General features: G+C 43.2%; 2 protein-coding genes across 2 annotated transcripts; one reads left to right on the top strand and one right to left on the bottom strand.

Annotated features, from left to right (window-relative positions):
- The first annotated feature begins 7,872 nt into the window (after positions 1-7,872).
- On the top strand, positions 7,873-9,531 carry LOC149375837 (uncharacterized). Its single transcript, XM_089596996.1, has one exon. The coding sequence runs from the start codon at positions 7,873-7,875 to the stop codon at positions 9,529-9,531; it is 1,659 nt and encodes a 552-aa protein (XP_089453122.1).
- A 740-nt stretch (positions 9,532-10,271) lies between these two features.
- Positions 10,272-21,692, bottom strand: LOC149375838 (uncharacterized). Its single transcript, XM_089597001.1, has 4 exons — positions 21,543-21,692; positions 19,333-21,444; positions 18,694-19,218; positions 10,272-10,379 (listed from the first exon to the last, which is right to left on the bottom strand). The coding sequence occupies exons 1-4, from the start codon at positions 21,690-21,692 to the stop codon at positions 10,272-10,274; spliced, it is 2,895 nt and encodes a 964-aa protein (XP_089453127.1).
- Between the last annotated feature and the right edge of the window lie 1,884 nt (positions 21,693-23,576).

Raw genomic sequence — 23,576 nt, forward strand, 5'->3', positions numbered from 1 at the left:
AAGTTCTTTATCAAATTTATTGAATCGCGTGGACTTAGCGAAATAATTACGGCAAGATACAAATCGTATTGTAGAAAACCTTCGAAAACGTCGTGTGCGATACACGGTGGAAGACCAGGATTACTAACATGAAAGTGCGAGAGTCTGTTCAAAGGGGAATTTTTTTTAACTCCTTTGACAATAGTGCTACCATTGAAAGCTTCAACCGAGCACGTATCATACTGTTGTGTCGATCTAAACGGTTTTATGTTTAGTGGATCACGTTTAAATTCCAACATTGTATTTTCACAATAACGACAGAAGTATTGTTTTTTACTAAAATTTTCAGTGAAGCCACCAATTTGGTGTGAGCCCAAGTTATCAGCAATTGCGCAAACAATGCTACCTTTACAGTTATATTTACATTCATCGACGAATACATCGAGACCATTCAGTTCAAGGTGCTGAATATCTTCAATAAGTACTGATAGGACTTGGTCCCATCCGAATGCTTTCAAGTCTACTTCCTTAAAGAGCGCTACTAATTTGATATTCTCCACCTTTGAACGCATATAGGGAGGCAAATTGAGAATTATCAAATAGATGCCCACTACTTTAAACTTACCCCGAGATGAGCCTAGAGGATTGCATATCTCAAATGCATCGACGTAAAGCCCTGACTTCAAAAAATGTGGCTGTGAAAAAGAACATTTTTTTTTTATTACATCGCCATCATTAATATCAAAATATATATTTTTTTGTGTGATCTCACGATGTCTAAAAATAAAATAAGCAATTTCTTTGTTTCTTAACAAAACTTCAAGAATTTGTAAAATCAGTACGTATGAAAAATCCAAATTAGTTTCAAACCTGTTTATGTCTTTAAATTTTAAGTCAGCAGGTTGAACATAGTTGAACGAATGATGGAAGAAATTCTTTCTGTTGTACGTATTTCGTAACGACCCATGACTAGGGTGGAGCATGTAATAAATGCTTTGAAAATCATGCACAAACATATTTTTAACGATAAAAATTTTGTGAGCAACTGTCTACAATTTCAAGAAAATTTTGCACAATGTAATTAAGCAGTGGTTCTGCCGCTAAAAATCTGGCATTTAGAGTGAGTAGTACTTCTGCTATTGCTTCGTATACCCAGCTGGCGTAATTACTGCTGGTATTCAATTTTTTATTGTGAATATTTGCACATGAATTTGACAAGTCTGGCAATGAAAAATCATTATTCGTTATATTATCCCCCAATGGTTGAATATTGTCAGAATAACTTAGAAAAATTTCGGTGGTTTCTGAAACAGTCAATGTGTGAGGAAACTCGGAGTTTTCATTTTCTAATGGCTGTACCTGTATAACACTGACTGTTTTATCACTTAATGAAGGTTTTGACTGCGATGTAATTATACTTACACCCATAAGTGTAGCATATCTGTAGTATCTTGAGAAATGCACGTTAAGAGCATTTCGAGTAAGAAACGATTTTGTAGTACCACAGATACGACAAGACCACTTGCTATTGATTCTTGCGCGAGTCAAATAATGTTTCCTCAACAATTTCTCACTTTTACATGTAAATGTACACGTTTTACTCACGCATACATATAGTTTTTGTTTGGCAAACGTATAGTTGCGTAACAAATGTTGCTTAAAATTCAAGTACGAGTGAAACGTCATAGAGCAATTTTTATGTAAACAACTAATTTCTACATTATTACCTTGGCTGTAAATTTTTTGATGTTGATTGTAAAAATGTACATTTTTAAAACGCTTAGAACAGTTTTGACATTTGAACGCCAATATTCAATGAAAGGTATAAGAGGGATTATCTGTTAAAGAGGGTGTTCAAACATCACCACAAGATTAGAGTACGCAGTTAAAGTTGAAGGAGTTTCAATGTTTAACGTTGTTTCACATCTAAACATAAAAATTATCATAAATATAACATGATCACACCGCCTCGTGTAAGTCGCAAATCCAACACTTACAAACGTCTGCATCGTACACGATGAAGTACAGTTAATGAAAACAAAGTCCCATAATTATACACAATAAAGGGTGTACTGGTTGTTGTCATTGGCAGAGACATCATCTAAATCTGTGGATCCACATGTATTGTTTCGTAAATATTTAATACTGTTTTATTAAAATGAAATATTGGGCAAAAGAATTGTATACTTTGATAAAAATTATAATAGCTGCTTTGTGCTCAGGAAACTCTACAAAGAAAAAACCTTAATACCTATGAATGTGAAAGCCTGATAGAGCAGTTATCAAGGAACAGTTTTCAACTAACTACGTTTTCTTAGTAAGAATATCGAATTCTTGACGAAACGAAAAATTAAACTGCTACCTTAAGTAAACCAAATAGCAAGAGTATACTGTTCAGTTCGTACAATTTTGTGTTCAAATGAAATGTCATCAATTACTCTAGTCAAGAATTAGAATATTTAATAAGTGAAAGTTGGTTGACTGCAAGCTCACACTTCTATAAATTATTACTGGTATGGTAATTGACACTTGTGTTATTTATCATTTATTAACAAAATGATCAGTAAGCGCCGTGGGTTCTGCGTCGATTGGCGCTTGTGTAATTCAATAATAAAAAAATTTTCCAGTAAGTGCCCTGAGTTGTTCGATGATTGGCGCTTGCGATAATCAATGTGATTTTATTAATAACTGAAGCTTATAAGACTGGTCATTGTTGCGTTGGGTTATTGGGTTAAATAGCTTGGGATTTACTTATTAAGTTATTGTGTACCGAATAAAAGATTTTGCTTTTACTTTGTTTCTCATATCACTTTCTCAAGCTTTATTTTCTTCGCACACTCTTTTATGCTCTTCTTTACTTTTTTTTCTTTTTCTTTCCCTTTTGCACCCACGTTTATTGCAGCAGAGAGATAATGCGCTCCTATAGAATGTGTAATCAGGGTAAAAACTCTTTTGGTTGGACTGAAAAAACATTTGTTGTCTTTAATAAATTTTTTTATAATCTCTTCATCAGTTAAATTAAATTTTTTTGTATTAAAAATAAGAGTTTTTTTATTTTACATGTTTTTTAGTAAGCTATTTAAATAATTAAAATTTCTTATTTTATTGTAGCAATGAAGACAACAAGTTTTTGTAGTTTGAGTTAACAACAGCAAAGAAATAGATTGAAAAACATGTTAAACGTAGATTTGAAAATGTATCAACACATTAAAAAAAAAAAATGATTTTAAGTAGTAATTTAACTAGAAACGCAGTTAATAATGATAGTGACAACTTAAATATTAATCCTAAAAACAATAATGCAATCATAAAAAAACGTAAGCTTTGAAAATTTAGATGATACTTCGTGTACTGATAACCCTGAAAATATGTATTTTAATACATTCTCAATCAAAGATGCTCTATCAATTGATTAAGATAAAAATGAAGATTCTAGTGAATTGCTAAAACAGTTTCTCGTAACGTATTCAGTTCAATTTTCAGTTCATCAAAATGCTATTTTTACTTCATTAAAAGGACTAAAAAATATTTTTGATCTTTAAAATTTTTCAGTAGACTCGCGAACCTTACTACAAACCTCGCAAAAAAATGAAATTATATCTTTAACTTCGGGTGCATTTATTTATTATGATTTACAAAAAGCTATTTGTAAACAACCAAATTTGTATAAACCAAATGAGATTTCATCAATTATTGAAATACAGATTGGCATCGATGGTTTGTCTTTATCTAAAAGCAGTAATGATCAGCTATGGCCAGATTTGGGCAAAATCACAAATATGAAAAAATCTCAAGCCTTTTTTATTTGTGTGTGGCATGATTCGGGCAAACCATCAAATGTTGATGAGTATCTGGATCCTGTATTAAAAGAGTATACTGATCTAAATCTTTATGGCTTCATGTACAGCAATAACATATGTAAAATAAAACTCATTGCTATAGTAGCTGATACAGTAGCAAGAAATTATATTTGTATTTTTTCTGCTCACAATAGAAGATGTGGTCGGTGTGCGCAAATTGGTTAGACTGTTTCCAATAGAAGAATTTTTTAAAATCATTATGCTTCTTTAAGGTTATCTAGTAATTACCGTGAAATGGAAAATCTACCTGTTCAATTTATTAACGTCAAATCTCCTTCAAAAAAGTAAGCATTGACATAGTAAAAGATGTTTCCTTGGACACTATGCACTTATTTTCTGGAGTAAGGAAACAACTAGGTTTGATGTTTTATAATTCTTTAGGACAGGGCAACAAAATTACCCAAAAATAAATTTAATTGAACAACGATTATTGAAGCATGAATAAATGAATTTCAAGTGATTTTGTGAGAGGCACTCGCTCTTTTAAGTATTGTAGTAATTTTAAATGTACTCAGTACAAATTGATATTATTTTATACTGGGATTATTTTTGGAAAATTTATGTCTACAGTTCATATTTACTACTTTAATTTATTAAATTGTGCAGTTAGAGTTTTGAGTGAAGAAAAACATTGTATAGAAAACAATACATGTGCTAAAGAGTTACTGCTAGAGTTCGTTAAACAAATGAAAGATATTTATGGGGAAGAGCATATTATTTATAATGTACATAATTTGACGCATATAAGTGACGACGTTTTAGGTTTCAGGGCTTTGGAACGATTTAGTGCTTATATATTTAAGGATTATTTGAGAGTATTGGATAGCACGGTAGTCAAAGCTGCTTATCTATTATCTCAAACAAGTAATAGGATTTCTAAAAGATCATCTAGTTTTTTGAGAAGTAACAATTGTAATGATAGTGCCATTGCATTGATAAGAGGGTAAAATTGTGATGAAGATCTTCCTAGAGATTATTTCGATCCTTGCGTTAAGATTAAAATTAAAAATTCTTTCTTAAACTTGAAACACGGAGAAAATTGCTGTTACTTGTCGGATGACTTCGTTATCATTATTAAACATATATGTCATGATGAATTTTCCCAACCAGTTATTTTCGGTCACAAATTTTTAAGTTATTCTTCAATTGATAACTACCCCATTAATTCTAATCTTCTTCAAATTTTTAAAGTTGCTTGGTTTCACGCCCGAGCGCGACAGCGCCCGACCGCGACAGCCGAGCAAAGCGCTGCGTGCACTTCCGCTATGCTCACGGGCTTCCGCCTTGCCGGGAGCCGCCTCTGCGTTCGGGCACTTGAGCACTGCTCTCCGAGACGACTGGAAGCTTGTCCCGCTCACACTCACGACGCCTCTCACGCTGTAATTAACCCTCTTGTACAATATCTTATAAAGTAATTTACCAAACTTTGGTCCTTTGAGAGCCGGATTCCGCGGAGATAACCAGCGACCAGCAGCCCAGAGGACAGCCAGTGGTTCCACATTATTTGAAGCAATGTAAGTATAAGTGACAAACAAAGAGCGAACATGGCCGCCGCAGTCGCCATAGTGCCCGCGGCCCGGCACCAGTCGTTCGGCCACGGCAATGTCGAAGCCGTGTCGCCCTGCACGCGTGAAATGTTGTGAGGGACTGCCGCGGCTGACAGAGCTCGCGGTCCAGTCATTTGGCCCAGCCACGGCGGCAAGCAGGCTGTGTCGCTGACGGCCAAAGTTAACGAGTGGTATAGACGTGCCCCGGCTTCATCAAGCCGCCATTGTTGCAATAATCCGCCGACGGCCTCCTTGTCGGCCGTGGCGGTTATCTTGGCGTCTCAAGCGCGTCGCCTGCCGATTCGACTCGAATTGTCGACCCCCCTTACACCGCTAGCTGTGGCTCGGTGGCATATTCCACTCAAGCGTCGAATACTAATGTTTCAGAATGGACGAAGGCTGGACCGCGCTGTTCGGTGCTCAGTCGGCTCTCATCGAGGTTGTTGGCCACCTAGCCCGCACCATTCATGAGATTGAGCCAGCCCGCTGCAGCTCGGGCATGCTAGAAGCGAGGTTGGAGTTGCTCGGCGGATATTGGGGTGATTTTCAAGCCAACCATCTCAAGCACATCAAAGCTCCGCCACCGGAAAAGGCGTCTCGGTTGGTCCAGCTGTACACTAACGTAGAAGCGCACTACCTCGACGCACGGTCTTGCCTCTACGACGCGAGAGACTCCCTGGCGCCGGCACCTGTCCCTTCCGGGCCATTTCCGGGCCCAGGGAACCCGGCTTCGGGCCGTGGGCCTCGCTTGCCGCGAATCAGCATTCCGAACTTCTCCGGGAGACGAGAAGACTGGGAGAGCTTCCGCTCGGGGTAGCCCGACGGCTCTACATCATCAAAGCAGCCCCGCACGGACCCGCCCACCTCTTCATCGGGAGAGCACTCGACTGACGCGTCACCTCAAGCGTGACTAGCCGTGCTTCCGATCGCCCTCGTCCATCTGAGCGGTCCTCCTGGTCGTCAAGTTCCGGCCCGAGCGCTGATCGACGCGTGCTCCGAGGTCACCGTCATCTCTGCGACTCTCGCGCGCCTGGTCGGCGCACGACTAGAAACCATCGAAGCCAGCATCTCCGGCGTCGGCGGCGAGTCCGCCGTCCGGTCCAGAGTCCGGGCCCATCTCCGCCTTGAGCTTCCAGGGCCCGCACCACCGGTCGCGCTGACAGCGCTGTGTTTGACCAGGCTCGGCCTGGTATCCCCCTCCACCCCGCTGCACCTGGAGGCAATCCGGCAGTGGGCTGACTGCGAGAACCTCGCCGATCCTTCGTTTGGCACGCCACAACGCGTCGACCTCCTCATCGGCGCCGACTACTACCACTTGCTGCTACGACTCGGCTACACTCAACGAGGAGAAATCGTCGGGCAGCGCACAGTCTTCGGCTGGGTATTGGCAGGCCGTGCCGTCGGGCTCGCTCCAGGTACGTCGGCCGTCTGTGCAGCCGCCCAATCCGACGTGGCTCCGCCTTGGCACAACGAGCTAACCGATCTGCTACAGCGGTTCTGGGAGATGGAGGATCTTCCTCAGGCTCACCGCCGCTCAGATGAGGACATCGAGTGCGAGCGTGCGTTCGCAGACCACCGACGCGCCGCGGACGGGCGGTACATCGTGCGCCTCCCGCTGAAGGGCAGCGGTTCGCTTCTTCTTGGTGACAGTCTTCAGAGCGCCGAGGCCTTGAAGCCCCGACATGGCTGTGGAGTATAGTCGATTCATGGCTGACTATCTCGCGATGGGCCACATGCGCCCACTCACCAGCGCTGAGCTTGCAGCTACAGCTGGGCCCGTCAACTACATCCATCATCATGGCATCTGGCAGCATGCTGATCGCGGGCGCAAGCTCCAAGTAGTCTTCAACGAGTCAAACCCGACTTCCAGTGGCCACAGCTTGAACTACGTCCTCCATGCTGGACCCAGACTCCAAGCCGCGCTCCCATCGGTGCTCATGCGCTGGCGGCGGCACCGCGCCGCCTTCTGCAGCGACATCCGCATGATGTTCCGGCAGATTTGGATCGACTACCGTGACGTCGACCTGCAGCGGATCGTCTGGGCTGCCGATCCCAGCCAGCCTCCAACCCACTACCAGCTGCTCACTGTGACTTACGGCGAATGGTGCTCGCCTTACCTGTCGCTGCGTACCCTCCAACAGCTATGCCAGGACGAAGGCCACAACTGGCCCGAAGCTGTGTCAGCCACCCTGTGTGACTGCTACGCCGACGACTTTCTCTCCGGAGCCAACGACGTCACCGCGGCTCGGCGCCTCCGCGACCAGCTGAGCGGGCTCATGAAGGCCGGCGGCTTTCCCCTGTGGAAGTGGGTGGCCAATGTCCGCGAGCTGCTCGACGATCTGCTTGAGGACGTCTGCTTACGTCCGACCTGGGAGCAGCTCAGCACTGAAGGCCTCGTCAGCGAGCTCGGGGTCAAGTAGGATCCACCGTCGGACTGCTTTCAGTTGACGCCTCCACCACTCCAGCCGCAGAGCACAAAGCGGACGATGCTCGCGGCGCTCGCGGGTCTGTTTGACCCATGCGGCTGGCTCGCGCCGATCGTGTTGAATGACAAGCTCTTGCTCCAGGATCTCTGGCGCGCCAGACTGGGCTGGGACGAGCCTGCACAGATCTCAATGACTCGCCGATGGGCGGAATTTACCACCGAGCTCCAGGCCATCTCCACCTTCACCGTACCGCGCTGGATCGGAGTCAGGCCTTCGTCCGAGCTTCACCTGCACGGCTTTTCGGACGCCAGTCGCCACGCGATGGCAGCCGTCATCTACTTTCGCCTCGCGCCCGGGGCTGGGCCGGCGCTCTGCCACATTCTTCTGGCTCGGACGAAGCTCTCGCCTATTCGCTCTCTCAAGCCGGCGCCAGAGACATCCGCGCACGTGACGATTCTGCGCCTCGAGCTCCGCGCCGCACTGATTGCCGCCAAGCTCCTGCAGGCCGCTGCCGACGAGCTACGCGTACCTGTCGACCGCTGTCACTTATGGTGCGACTCACAGATTGTTCTGCACTGGCTGCGTTCAGACAGGCCAACCAACAACGTGCTGATTGACAACTATGTCGCCCAAATCCAGGAAATCCTACCTTCGAGCGTCTGGCGATACGTGCCGACCCAGTCAAATCCAGCCGACCTCGCGACCAGAGGTGCCGACATGACCGGCCTTCGCTCGCAGCGCACTTGGTGGGAGGGCCCCGCTTGGCTCGCCGAGGACGTCGACTCGTGGCCCCTAGACCCACTCCCCGCACCGAACCAGCATTCATCCATCTGCTGCGTAGTGCAGCAGCTCGACGCCAGCTACCTCGAGCAATTCTTCAACTTACGCATGCTACTTAGATTCCTCGTACGCATTCGTCGATTCGTCCGGAGCCGCTTGAGCAGGGGCCCCATGCTTTCGGTCGCTTCACCTCTTACGCCGACCGAACTCCACGACGCTTTTCTCGCGTGTGTACGCCTCAGCCAGGAGAGATCATTCTTGGACGACCTCCAGTGTCTTCGACGGGGCGAACATCTGTGGAAGACGAACCCCTTCGTACCGTTAGCAGCCTTCCTCGATGACGACGGGATTCTGCGCGTCGGCGGGCGGCTCGAGCGTTCGCCGCTGACCTACGAGGAGCGGCACCCGCCGATCCTCAGCGGCGCCTCTTCCCTCGCTTCCATGGTCATCGCCTGGGCGCACTCTCGGGCGCTGCACGGTGGATACCGTGTCACCAGTGCCTACGTCTGTAAGCGCGCTTGGCTCCTCGGTGGGCCCCGGCGGATCAAGGCTCACCTCCGCAGGTGCGTCGTCTGCACCCGGCTGCGAGCGCGACCGGCGACTCAACTCATGGCCCCACTGCCGTCGTCTCGAGTCTCCCTTTCTCTTGCCTTTGCCTGCACCGGAGTGGACTACGCCGGCCCTTTCCATGTACTCTCCGCCAGAGGACGAGGAGTCCGGACCATGAAAGGCTACATCGCCGTTTTTGTGTGCCTCGCCACCAAGGCCCTGCACCTGGAGCTGGTCGGCGATCTCTCAGCTGCGTCCTTCTTGGGCGCCCTCCACCGATTCGCTGGACGCCGCGGTCGGCCCGGCGAGATATGGAGCGACAACGCGACTTGCTTCCGCTGCGCTGATGTTGAGCTGCGCGATGCCTTGCTGACAGCCGAGCTGGACTGAAGATTGGTCGCGGGCTCTCTCGCCGATCAAGGAGTTGCTTGGAAGTTCATTCTACCGGGTGCTCCTCACTTCGGTGGCTTGTGGGAGGCCACCGTCAAGTCAACCAAAAGTCACCTCCGGCGCGTCATGGGGTCACGCCATCTCACCTACGAGGAATTTTCCACGGTGCTCGTTGGCATCGAGATGGTCTTTAATAGCCGACCACTGACACCGCTATCTGGAGACACTGGAGACCTCGATATCCTAACCCCAGGGCACTTCCTCGTCGGTGGCCCTCTTAACTCCATCGTTCTGCCCGGCCCCCCTGCGGAGAGCTTGGATGCGCTCGCCCACTGGAAGCTCGTTCGGGGGGTCCGGTCAACAGCGGTCAAAATGGACTACTCCTCGCCAGAACTTCATCGTCGGCGATGTGGTCGTCCTGCTCGACGCTACACTTCTGCAGTCCAGCGGCCGATGGCCGATCGGCCGTGTCATCAGCGTCCACCCGGGAGCCGACGGCTTTGTCCGCGCTGCTACCCTCAAGACGGCGATTGGCGTGTACGAGCGATCCATCACCAAGATGGTCTTGCTGCCTGTGTCAGGGCCTCCCGCGGCTCCGCCGCCTCCAGAAGACTCCCCGACTGACCCTGGTTTGGCGGGCGGCACGTAAATCTTCGATCCAGGATCGAGGCGGGCGGATTGTTTGGTTTCGCGCCCGAGCACAACAGCCGAGCAAAGCGCTGCGTGCACTTCTGCCATGCTCACGAGCTTCGGCCTTGCCGGGAGCCGCCTCTGCGTTCGGGCACTTGAGCACTGCTCTCCGAGACGACCGGACGCTTGTCCCGCTCACACTCACGACGCCTCTCACGCTGTAATTAACCCTCTTGTACAATATCTAATAAAGTGTTTTACCAAACAAAAGTAAACAATCTATCTGAGCTTTGTCAATGTCCAGTGCATATGATTAATTTTTCCATTAGAATTCCAGTTAATAATAATTTTTATGTTCTCTCTCTTCTTTATACTAAATGAAGTTATTAATTATTAACTATTTTTTTATTTCTAAAATTTTAATGTATCGTAAAAGTTATACTCTATTCACAATGAGTAACAAATAAAGTTTAAGTTTTTATCAAGTAGTGCGATAGCGCCACATATGCGAGCTCGTATTCAATTTAATTTAATTCTAATTGTATCAATCTTACATGGAGTCTAAGTTTTAGTTAAACATGTATATATAAGTTTTGTTAAGTTACCTGATACTTTTTTTTTAATTTTTTTTAGATTTGTATGTAACTGCCTAAAACATCATAGAAAAATGGGTTTTACAAAAAGTACAGTATCACACAAAATAATACAATCAACTTAAAACGTGAGTGAAAAAAAAGTCTTATAATGAAATAATAATAATAATAATAATAATAATAATAATAATAATAACAGTAATAGTAATAATAATACAATTTTTGTTATATCACAGCTATTTGTTTGATATTTTCTGTGATGCATTACATTTTTTATATACACACACACGCGCGCGCTTGCATATGTAAATTTCTACCTTGTTTGCAGCCAAAGATATAAGTAACGTTAGTTTGTCAATTCCTCGAAATGCACTATTGACTCAAACGCTAGATGTAACTTAGGTACGAAAAGTTTACCGAAAAATAAAAGGTCCTCTGACAACGAGTTTCAATGCCCACTACCTCGAACAATCTTGTTAAACCTGACCAAACGGCACAAAATGTACTACTGTCAAAAGCAGCTTCAAATGTTCGTACAACAGTTGATCTTAGCTTAACTCAATCAATTGCTAAGAAACAAGGAATTAAGGGACTTAATAAACCACTGAGCCAATCTGATTTAAATTTAATTTTGAAAAAACAGAACAATTTTGTTTTCAAGGTTAAGCAAGGTATTATTTAACAAAATTAATAAATTTTTAGTGTACATACACTTTTACTTTATATTAATAAATTTTGTACTATTATTACTATTAATTTATTGTGAAACAAAAAATAAAAAGTGGGGAACCTAATATTTTATTACTGAATAAATTACAAGGTACTATTTCTACAAGTTCAAGTTCATGGCAAGAGATAGTTTTAGTTACTCATATTTTTTTTAAGGTTTGTTTTTTTTTCTCTGAACAAATAATAATAATTCATTTTAAATTCTATGACAATATCTATGTTGATACCAATGTTCGACTAAAATAAATTACGTACGTACTATTAATTGTAGGTAATTGGTTAAAAATTTTTTTACACATATAAGTACTTTTCAATATTTAGATCAAACCGGTCCGGAAATTACACTAGTAAATAAAACTTTAATTCCGATGGAATTTTAATTTTTAAATGAAGATGACATCTCAAAAGATAACCTATCAAGGACTGGATTAAATGTAGCATCGATTACTGACCAAGATGAGTCGTCTGTATCTGTGGAAAACGAACGAAATGTTCATGGCCAAGATGATTTCCTCATATTTGACCATTCTAATGAGGAATTACCAAGTGAATCTGAAAATGAGGTACTTGACGACAAAGCACCTAATAAATCAGTAGAGCCTGTTAATAACTGTCTAAGTTTTTTAAATGAGGAAGACAATGAATTTATTAAGGTGGCTCCAGCGCCTAGTGCCGTATCAAAATGGGGAGACTTAAAATTAATCATTGTTTTCTTCAAAATATGGTATAAAATTATCGTAGAGACTGTTGTAAGCCATATTCTACATTTTATCTGTTACTTTAGTGAGTTAATATAAAAAAACAAAAAAGTTTTATGGTGCCCTAATTGATGAACTGTTACGGTACGCTCCTAAGTTCAAGAGTAGTTATACTTATATATATGTACTTTGCAGAATGCAGACAGCTGAGAGCTGACTTGCACTCGCAACTGTATACTTAGTCTCCGATTATTTAAAGATGTTGTTCGATAACAAGACACTTTTCTCATGTCATCGAAAACTGCGTAATAATATATACAAGATAGTATATTTTTTACACCTTACGGGTTATTTATATAAGTGCAGCAGTAGGTTGTATATCGCGTAAGCTTGCATTTCCTATGGAACCCGTATTAAAACTACGATTTTTTAAGCATAGTTTCTTACAATTTTCATCGTCAACCTTAATTTTTTTTTATACGAATAGAAAGATGGGGATTCAAAGAATATAATTCAATTTTATTAACCACGGTTGGGTTATTTATAATTTTAACATTGAGGCCACTGGAGCCACCTTAACGCTGTGTAACATCGGTGTATCCACATTAATTTTTTTTTCCTCTTGCTTCAAATCTTTCCGTGCCGATTTTAAAATACAAAACGCAGGGGCCAATGTGCATCTGCAAAGAGGTGAATCACCTATAAGAATGCTCGTAGCTAAGGTACTACGACCATGCATGACTCACTTACATACACGCTGGCCCACGCTGACCGGAAATGCAAAATGAAACATTTTTCTACAACCATAGATACAAAAGTTTAACTGGGAACAGTTAAACTGAAAAATTAAATTCAGATATAATGTTAGATAAACATAAGGTTGAACATAAGGATAGCTTAGAATTAATGCATAGAAATAAGCGAAAATATTATTACAAGCCAGAATCATCACAAACAACCAGTACGTACTACACCACTAGCAAACAACTACATTACATATTAACTATAACAAATTTGGTACACAACTTTAGTAACCTTCAAAGAACTATCCGATTTTTACCATTCAAGTTAGCAAACTCATAATTTACAGAGTAACCATTTTTTCATCGAATTAATAATTTCATAAACATACTGCAATAGTCTAAATTGTAATCTAGTTGATTGCTAACACCTTTTCCCGAATGTAAAGGAAAAACGGAAAATAACCCTTCCCTTTTTCTTGACTCGGAGAGAGAGTCCGTATGCCTGCCTCCAATAGGGGTAACAGAGTCCTGATTCCCCAGGGTACCACGAGACGACTCCCTCTCCAACTACTAGCAGCAGAAAAACATGTTCACCAAAATTATGCCAAAATTCCGCATTATTTTCGTAACATTATAAACATTCAAACTACCGGTAAAACAAATTATGTTAACTCACAACAAGCAAAGCTTTAGTATTCTAACAACTGCTATTCTTACTATCATTATTATGATTATTATTATTGTTATTATTATTATTATTATTATTATTATTATTATTATTGTTACTACTATTATTATAAATACCACCGCTAATTATAAGTTAGTACGGCCGCAGCCACCGTTTTGGCGCTTAAGTAGTAGTATTAACTAACAACTCACCAATCGTTTGTTCACCCTAGCATCAACCGAATTGTTAAGCGATTTTCACCGCTCTTTTTGCAATGAACTTAGCTGAACGAACAACCAATGTGTAGCATTAGTAAATATTAACATTACCTGGTCGTAATGTTAAGATTAAAATGTATTGAAATTCTGTCAACTTTTGATGTAAAAGAGAAAGGAAGGGCATGAGTAAGTGAATCACCTTCCCTTCTCTTGACGCACTGAGGAGAACAAGCCGGATGTGGGATGTGCCAATTTCTGAGTAGCTAAACTAGAGCAGTTCTAGCTAATTAGATTTTCGGCTCTTGTCTTTTCTTCAAAATTTTCCCTCGGCAAGTTTTTCTGCGTTTTTGAGCCAGCGCGTGACCGAGGTCCGCTTCTCGCAATAAAAAGGCCCGTAGGCCCAGAGGAAAATCAGTTTGCAGTTCGTAGTTCAGAGTTTGACTCGACTCGACTTGGCTCGAAGATAGCCCTTCAAAGTGGACTGAGTAGTAAGAGTCCGCCTCTGCTACAACTCAGTCTACTGCGAAGCGAGGTAAACCACTTCAGTTCGGCACGCGAAATTCGACGATACCCTTCGAAGTAGACTGAGTAGTGAGAGCCCGACTCTGCTACAACCCAGTCTTCTGCGAAGCGAGGACACTGTCGGATTTCGCTACCACCCTCGTACGATCAACTGGTTGCCAGAGTCCGTCTCTACTGCCACTTGATCTTCCTCGAGAGCGACTTACATTCACGCTGGTTCAACGTCTGTATAACAACTTTCACGTTTAAATAAAAGTAAGTGACAACATATCATATTCTTTCTTTTGACCAAGTGTTTCCTTTTGCGCGAATACCATTACTCGCCCTAGTATTGGTACCCGTGGATCACCGGGAAGTGTAAAGTGTTTTCGTTTGCGCGAACGCCATGTTAATACCCGCAGATCACCGGGAAGTATAAAGTGTTTTCGTTTGCGCGAACGCCATTACTCGCCATAGTATTGGCACCCGTGGATCACCGGGAAGTATAAGGTGTTTCGTTAGCGCGAATACCATATTAATACCCGTGGATCACCGGGAAGTATAAAGTGTTTTGTTTGCGCGAATACCATATTAATACCCGTGGATCACCGGGAAGTATAAAGTGTTTTGTCTGCGCGAATACCATATTAATACCCGTGGATCACCGGGAAGTATAAAGTGTTTTCCGCGAACGCCACTACTCGCCACACTATTGGCATCCTTCGGTCATCGATAATATCAAATTAGCCACGGACAATCCGTTGCCCTCCGTGGTAATAATACTGTTAGAATAACAACGAACGATCGGGTTAAGACAAATGCTAAATGCCAAATGCAAAATGCTTACCGTTATATTAGTGTGTCAAGGTCAAATTACATACGATATCCTTACTCGTGACGGTGTTAACTGTTTTTAGATCGTGAACGAAGTATACACCGCTCTTGACAAAGGAAAACCGCGAGCAAGTGCATCGGAATATTGCACAGCAGTCAATCTTAGTCGCGTGAAAGCAATTGTACCCCTTTTTGAGTAACGCGTCTTTAAGCTGAATTACCCTTTTAACTTCGCGTCCCACCTACGCGCCCAGTGTGAATCCCGAGCTATTGAGCAAAAGCTTAGGCTCAAATAATACGTTGCGCCGACGTAACAGCTGCTTTCAGCAAAGAAAGTATGTGTAATATATTTTACATTTTTATTTAATTACCGTTGAAATGCGTTTATATTTATAAATACTTTTTTATTTAAGGCTCTTGTGGCGGTTTATTCTTTTCGCCGTTGACAAAGATCAATTAATTAACAAAACTTGTTACGTCCAACTAACAAAATTCATCGGTAATGAAGGTACAGCCAGAAATGCACGACTTGTTGCCTAATATGTCATTTAACTTAAAAGAGAAATTAGTGCAATTTGATAGAGACCTTCTTTTAAATAAAAATTTGTCATCTCAACTTGTAAGTATTTGGTTTATTTACAAATTACCTAGTTCTAGTTTAAGCATTTATATTTGATAAAAACATTGAATATTTTTCTTTAGAAAAAAAAACTTTCAAGCCTGGTAAAAATAAACTTATCTCATACTATCAACAAGATTATTCCTACCATTACAACAGATCAACTATGTCGTCAGCTAACTTAGTTCGGCTTTCACGGAACTCTTGCTATAAAGGATCTCCACTTTCCATCGATAGTCATAAGTATGTACTTTAATTCTGGAAACATGTTATGTATTTTTTGAAATTTATTAATCACTAACATACTTTTTTAGGTGCTACACAAAAGAAGAATGCAGCTACTGTGACGGATGTTCAAGAGCGCATCAAAGATTGGTTGCGTAGACCATTCTGACAGGCAGGAAAAAAAGACAGGAGTGAATCAACAGCCTACAAAATAATTAATTTTCCAATTGTACTTGAACCAGTGATTCTTATGAGAAGGTAAACCATGGCGGTTCTGGCACCCCCCCAGCTCCCCCCCCTGAGGTAGTGGTGGGGGAAGAGGCTCTAGCTATAGCTGTGGGTGGAGAAGAGGCGGTGGAGGAGAGGCAGTGGTGGGGGGAGAGGCTGACCGGGCGGTAGAGGAGAGGCGGTGGTGGGGGCTGATCGGGCGGTAGAGGAGAGGCGGTGGGGGCTGATCGGGCGGTGGGAGGAGGGGCACGGGCGGTGGGTGGTGCGGACTACTCGGATGGTAACGTCAGGGGAAGGGGGCCTCTTCCGGATGCTGTGATGTCGGATGGTATTGACAGCTCCCTTCCTTTCCGACCGCGAATCAAGCTCCAACGTCATCAGGATGGGTCCGAAAGGTGTAGGTGTGACAAGCCCAACGTACAGCGCGAGAGGAAGATGATCAATCATGAACGTGTATCAGTGGATGTAGCGGATCGCGTATCCCGTTCAGCTGCGACCAACGTTGGCTTACTCAACGCAGTACCTTGCCAAGTAATGGAGCTATTATTTCTTATCTATACGGATGTGTTAGCCGTGGCCGATGACTTCTCCCTTCTTATTTATAGGCGTATAATGTTCCAGTGTAATATTTTTTTCTTAGCAAGAGCGGGTGCAACGAGTCATGCTAGGATACACGTATGTGTAAGCCGTGGCCGATAACTCTTCGCTTCTTATTTAGGCGTATAATGTACCAGCATCATATTTTTTTCTCAAAAGCGGGCGTATCGAGTGATGCGTGTTGCCAGAGAACATGTATACCATTTCATAACCGAAAGCGTATCCCAACATTGCTTGGCTTACTCCTCTTCACCGCAGTACCTCGCCAACGAATAGAGTCAGTTAATACGATAAAGTAATTTTAATCGGCGCAGTAATGAGGAGCTGTAAATGAAAAAAATCGACATAGATTCATGAAGAACTAATTTATTGCATAAGTATTGTGTATCAGGTGTACATTGATTAAAAATATCGTTTTGTCGTTGCTGCTCTTTTAAAATCCATTTTTTTAAAGCTGTAGCATTCTTCACAGCACAATGAGCTGAATCAAATTGGTGATTCATGCATTCGATATCATCCATACTGAATTGTAGCAAGAGTGTTGCTGCCCTGTTGGCTGCGTCTATTTTGACGAAGTCAACTTATTTGTTACTTAAAATTTAGGAGGAATCGTGGTACAAAAACTACTCAATTAACAAATGATTAATCAAAATCCTCCTAAAAAAAGACAATTTTGCTGAATTTATCGGAACGGAGGATGGGAATGAACTATAGGTGAAATAAATTCAAAATGCACTGATTATGAGCCACGAACGAAGATATACTTCGTGGCTCAAGGGAAAAACTCCGAAGAGAAAAACCCAAGAGAAGAAAAATTAATGAAAAATACAAACGAGTGAGGTTGAACAATAAATTTAAGATAAACTTCCTGCAATCAAGAGTGTGTACTTGTGTATTGCGTGTAGAAAACGTATACGTGCGCGTCCGCACGTGTCTCGAAAAACTCACGAATTGACAAACGTCGCACGGTCCGTGAAGCAGATTTTCGCCGTGCTTTATTCGCAGCATGCCGAGCTTCTCGAAGATGATGCAGATGACGATGATGATAGAAAAAGGAAAGCGTGAGAAAAATTAACCCCATAAAGGTGACTCCCAGATACACGTGTGCGTGATGATGATGAGGAAAGATGTAGAAACCAGTAGGACGAATATAATACCCAACTATGCCAGATACTCGAGATCGCAGTTGACAACTGTAGACCGTTTTGTATAGACAGATAGTTCGGAACTGACCCAGCGCGCCCACCCAAAGTAGTCGCAAGACCCCCCTTCCCTTTTGAATTCTCCTACCCGCTGCAGTCGTCAGGACCCATCAATCTCTTACACCTTATGTGAAAAGCCGGGAAAAGAGAGAGAGAGAATGATGTAAGCAATTAAGAGAGGGGGAGAGACCTATGACCCGTGGACACTTAATGGGAGCAAAGGAGATGGAGATGTAGATGCATGATAGAGAAGGAGAGAAATGTTTAGCTAATGAGAGTATAGAGAGAGACTTAATGAGTTGGCGCGAGAGCGATTAATTGTACCGACTGACACAAAAGGAGAAAAAGGATGAAGGTAAGAAAGAAATTGACCGGCGCTTGCATATGTGAATATGTGATGAATTTTGTGTGAACTCGGTGTGTTGCCACCTTCGGCGTGCTGCAAGGTTGATCCTCCATCGCTCACGAGGCGGTCTACGAATTTTTGTCATTTCGACTAAACATGCTCCCCCCGTTGCGAGAGAAGGCGAGCAAATCGAAAACATCATATGTGTAGCGTATTCGAAAAAGTGCTTACTGTGCGAGTCGTACGATGGTGTGAGAGTGTAGTGGTGTGTAAGTGTGTTTACAATTCGAGCGATGTTTACACAAATCGGTTTAATATAAGACAGACAATACGATCGAAAATTTAGTCTTCTTGTGACGATGAGATCGGAAGTGGACACAACGATGTGACGTTGCGTTTGAAGCTCCCTTGCTCAGTTTTAACGGTGACGACTCGTACGATGCCATCAGCGCCCGGGTGGACCTCGATGACAACCCCCAGCCGCCATCGCATGCAGAGTTGATTTCTATCGATGAGGAGGACGACGGAATCGATACCGATCTCGTGATTGGACTTGCTTCACTTTTGTCAACGTTGAAGTTCGTGCAAATATTCCAGGTGCCATCGCTTCCAAAAATCTTGTCGTGCTCTCGTAATGAAACGCCATGCTGACAATCGGTTACCTGGAGCACAAGAAAGGTCAGCTTCCGGAAAAAATTCAACGGTCTTCCGGTTAATAAATGTGCCGGCGTGATGGCCGCTATATCATTAGGATCACTCGATATACTATAAAGTGGTCTAGAATTAAGAATGGCTTCGATTTCGATAACGAGAGTATTAAGTACTTCAAAGGTTGAGAGTTGTTCGCTGATCACTCGCTTAAGATGGTGTTTAAACGATTTTACTGCCGACTCCCAAATCCCACCAAAGTGTGGTGAAAGCGGCGGATTGAAATGTCAGATGATGTTTCTCTGGACTGCGAAATGATCAACATCGTCACGAAACTGGTCGGAGTTAAACAGAGCAAAAATTTCTTGTAATTCATTACTTGCTCCGACAAAATTCGTGCCGTTGTCCGAAAACACGTGTTTGGGAATGCCACGTCGGCCGCAAAAACGCTTAAACGCGCCTAAAAATCCTTCGGTGGTTAAATCGCTCACTATTTCGATATGCACTGCTTTCGATGCCATACATACAAACACACAACCATAAACCTTGACGCGATCACGATTCCGCAGTTTCTTCTCTTTAATGTACATCGGCCCAAAAAAATCTATTCCCACGTGAGTAAACGCGCCTGACTCGGTAACGCGTGCTGATGGCAAATTTACCATTTTACTATGAATCGGATTAGAGCGATAACGCACGCAATCTACGCATTTTCGTACGATTTTTCGAACTTGTTGTTTTCCGTCGAACAACCAAAAACGCTGTCTTATAGTGTGTAATGTAGTTTGGATTCCCGCATGCAAAGTACGATAGTGCGCATCTCGGATTATCAAATCAGATACATGATGGTGCGATGGTAATAAAATTTGATACCTTTGATCGAAGGAAATTTTCGCGTTTTTTAAGCGTCCACCAACTCGTAAAATACCATGCTCATCAACAAATAGATCGAACGCTGCTAACCGTGCACTTTTTACCTTTTTAGATGCAGATACACGCGCAATTTCTTCAGCCAATTGCTCTGCTTGAATTAATTTTAACACCCGACGCTCCGCTTCAAGATTTTCTTCAACGCTGATTGATTTCCCTTTGAACTTATTTGAACGACGCATACGAAGACAATACGCAATCACGTTAACTAACTTGGAATATGAGGAAAATCGCGAAAAAATTTCTACCCCTGAATTTACTAAAAGACACGTTTTGCTCTTAAGACCTAGTAATTCACTCGGTGACGTTAACGCCATTCTCGGCCACTCGCTTTCGAATTTTTTCAACCACTCAGGTTCATTCAGCCACATTCGATTTTTTTTAAACTCGGTAGATAATTGACCTCGGGACAGTGCATCAGCCGGATTATCTTTCGTTCGCACATGCATCCATTCGTGAACGACGTCCAGCGCTTGAATTTTGCTAACTCTGTTTGCTTCGAAAACTTTAAGAGTTTCCGGTGATTTTCTACGCCAATGCAATACGATCGTTGAATCCGACCAGAGTACTACTTTATGAATTTCAAATTCTAGAGATGGACGCATTTCACTGTACAATCCCACGAGGAGCAGGGCACCGCATAGTTCCAGTTGCGGGATCGTTTTCGACTTTACCAGAGCTACTCGAGACTTCGCACATACCAGACGCACAACGCAATTTCCATACCGATCTACTGAACGCAAATAAAAACATGCACCATAACCTAATAGACTCGCATCGCAAAATCCATGTAACTCGATTTTCGTAGGCCTATCGATAACGATTTTCCGGTCTACTGCAAAATTGCGGATGAGAGACAGCTGGTTCGCAAACTCCACCCATCGCGAATACAACTCCTGCGGTACCGATTCGTCCCAATCACACTTTTGTTTCCAACACTCCTGAATAATTAATTTCGCGTACAGAACTACCGGTCCCAATAAACCCGGTGGATCAAAAATCTTTGCAATCTCGGAAAGTATATGGCGCTTCGTGATTTTATTTGGAATTGTAATTTCTTTGACGGTATAAATAAACGTATCCGCTCGCGAATCCCAAGTTACCCCGAGTGTTTTCGAAACTGCTTCCGTCTTTACCGCACAATCACTCTCAAAAATTTTCCAATCTAGCGTATCGAACGCGTATTTATCGTTGGATGCCCATTGGCGAATATTGAATTTTCCGCGCCCCAAGATACCGATAATTTTGTCGCGAAGTATCGCAAGTTCTTCGATCGAATTTGCACCTGTTAACAGGTCATCAACGTATAAGTCGCGTTTTAAAATTTTTGCTGCTCGCAGAAAATCGCGCCCCTCATCGTCCGCAAACTGGTGAAGCGTTCGTATCGTGAGATAGGGAGCAGAGGCGACTCCGAACGTAACCATGTTCAGCTCGTATACCGCGATCTCTTTCCCATGATTCCAAAAAATACGCTGATATTGCCTGTCGTCGGGATGCACTAAGACCTGCCGATACATTTTTTTATGTCTGCGGTTAAGACGAATGCATAAGATCGAAATCGCATTAAATGTTCGAAAAGTTTCGGTTGAATGGTGGGGCGTACAAGTAGTTTTTGATTCAACGAGACGCCTCTGTCAGTTTTCGCGGACGCGTCGAATACTACACGCACATTTGTCGTACTGCTCGACGATTTTACGACCGCATGATGTGGCATGTAGTATCCGTCTGGTGTTTCGTTTTGCAACAACGTCATACGTCCGAGTGCTATGTATTCGTCAAGCACCTTCGTATATTAACGATTGAGTTCATCGTCTGCTTGCATTTTCCGGCGCATCGCATGAAACCGACGAAGGGCTTGCGCCCGAGAGTTTCCTAAATCTGCTACTTAGTCGTTAAATGAAAGACGCACAATATACCGCCCGGTTCGATCGCGTGTTGTACTTTTTACATAATGCCGCTCGCATAGAGACTCCGGATCTGATACGCCCACTACGTTTTTAACCTCTTCGATTTCCCAAAATTTCGCTAACTGTTCGGTTAAAACACTTAAGTTACACGTCACTGCTGATTTTTTGAGGTTGTCATTCGCAATACCGCCCGCAATCACCCAACCTAATTGTGTTTTTTGCAACGTTAAATCGCTCCCGTTCGAAACGCGTATTTGACCGACTGATAGAAGTGATAACGTGGCTCCAGAGCCGATAAGCATATCTACTGGACTCGGAATATGAAAACGGGGATCGGCAAGTTTCAAATTTGGTGGGATCGCTATTGACGACCGCGGAAAAGGCTCATCGGGTACGAAATAGGCTATTTTAGGGATGGTGAGAAAAGTTAAAGTTTTCGCGAAATCGCTTGTACGTGACCGGAAATTAATCTCGATCTGATACTTTGTAGTCGTTTGTAATGCGTTAATCGCGCCCACGGGGATAGAACACGCATTTAACGAAAGTTTTAATTCACGCGCGAATTTTTCGGTTATAAAATGGGCCGTAGCACATGTGTCAAGAAACGCGCGTGCTTCGACGAAATTACCCTGCGCATTTTTGACTCGAATAACTGCGCTCATCATTAGCTGTGACTGTGCGGCTCGGGTGATCGTCTCTAGCTCGCCCACTCCAAGTCACGCGCTTGGTTTCGCATTCTTCGAGTCGCAATGGAGAGACGTGTGATGCCGCTCGCCGCATATTTTACAGGACCCTGCTTTACAGTGCTCTGAGTGTACTCCTTCGCAATTTTGGCACAATTTTTTCAGTTGAATAACTTTCCATCGCTCTTCGACGCTCAACTTGTTGTATTCCGGGCAAGAGTAGATGCGGTGTACCTCTCCGCAACTCGAACATTTAAATGCATTCGTATTAGTGACCATCGCAGTCGCCTGTCCCGTGCTCTTCGCCCTTTTCGCAGCTGTCTCGAATTCTTGGTCCTCTTGACGCTTCGCCCCCTTTTCCTGATTCACCCGCCTGATTTCGTCCTCCATCGTAGACAAATGGAAAGTTGTCGTGTGGATGAATTTGAAAAGCTGGTCAAGCGTTGGAAAAACATTTAAATCCAACGACTCGTCCCATTTGTGTCTGATGGGGATTGGAATGGCCCGCGAGTGTCGGTTTGTGCTAGCGAGAAATTCAGTGCGAACATCCAATTCGAATTTTGAGAATTTTTAGACAAATAAAGATTCGTTGGGAGACGTGATCACGCGTCGTTAATGAGCGGGAACGCGCGCGCGCGGCAAAGCTAGGCCTAGTAGAGGAGAATCGAGAGTCTGACAATAACAAGGGTGGCGGTAAGACGCGCTTGATCTTGCACGCCAAGGGCTGCGGTCACGTGGTTTTTAAATATCTGATCGCATGAGATTTTTCAGCATTCTAACCTTTCAATTCCATAACAGTTGATACTATTATTCGGGTAGCATTAACTACAATTGATTCGTCAAGGATACTCAATTGGGTTTTTAGTTATATTTGTTATTATCTTAGTATATTTAATTTCCAATCCAGTTATTTTACAAATTAGTTTAATCAATTAATCTCTTCCATAGTTTTTTCGTTCACTTCAATTCAATATTTAGCAAATTTAACGAATAGTCAATTTTTTTTATTTTTTGTAACAAGTTTAATTTTTTTTTTTTTCTTTAAGT

The sequence above is a fragment of the Copidosoma floridanum genome, unplaced genomic scaffold (genome assembly GCF_036245765.1).
Source record: "Copidosoma floridanum isolate Cflo_tuat_1 unplaced genomic scaffold, Cflo_Japanese_pri ptg000004l, whole genome shotgun sequence".
Classification (NCBI taxonomy): Eukaryota; Metazoa; Arthropoda; class Insecta; order Hymenoptera; family Encyrtidae; genus Copidosoma; species Copidosoma floridanum.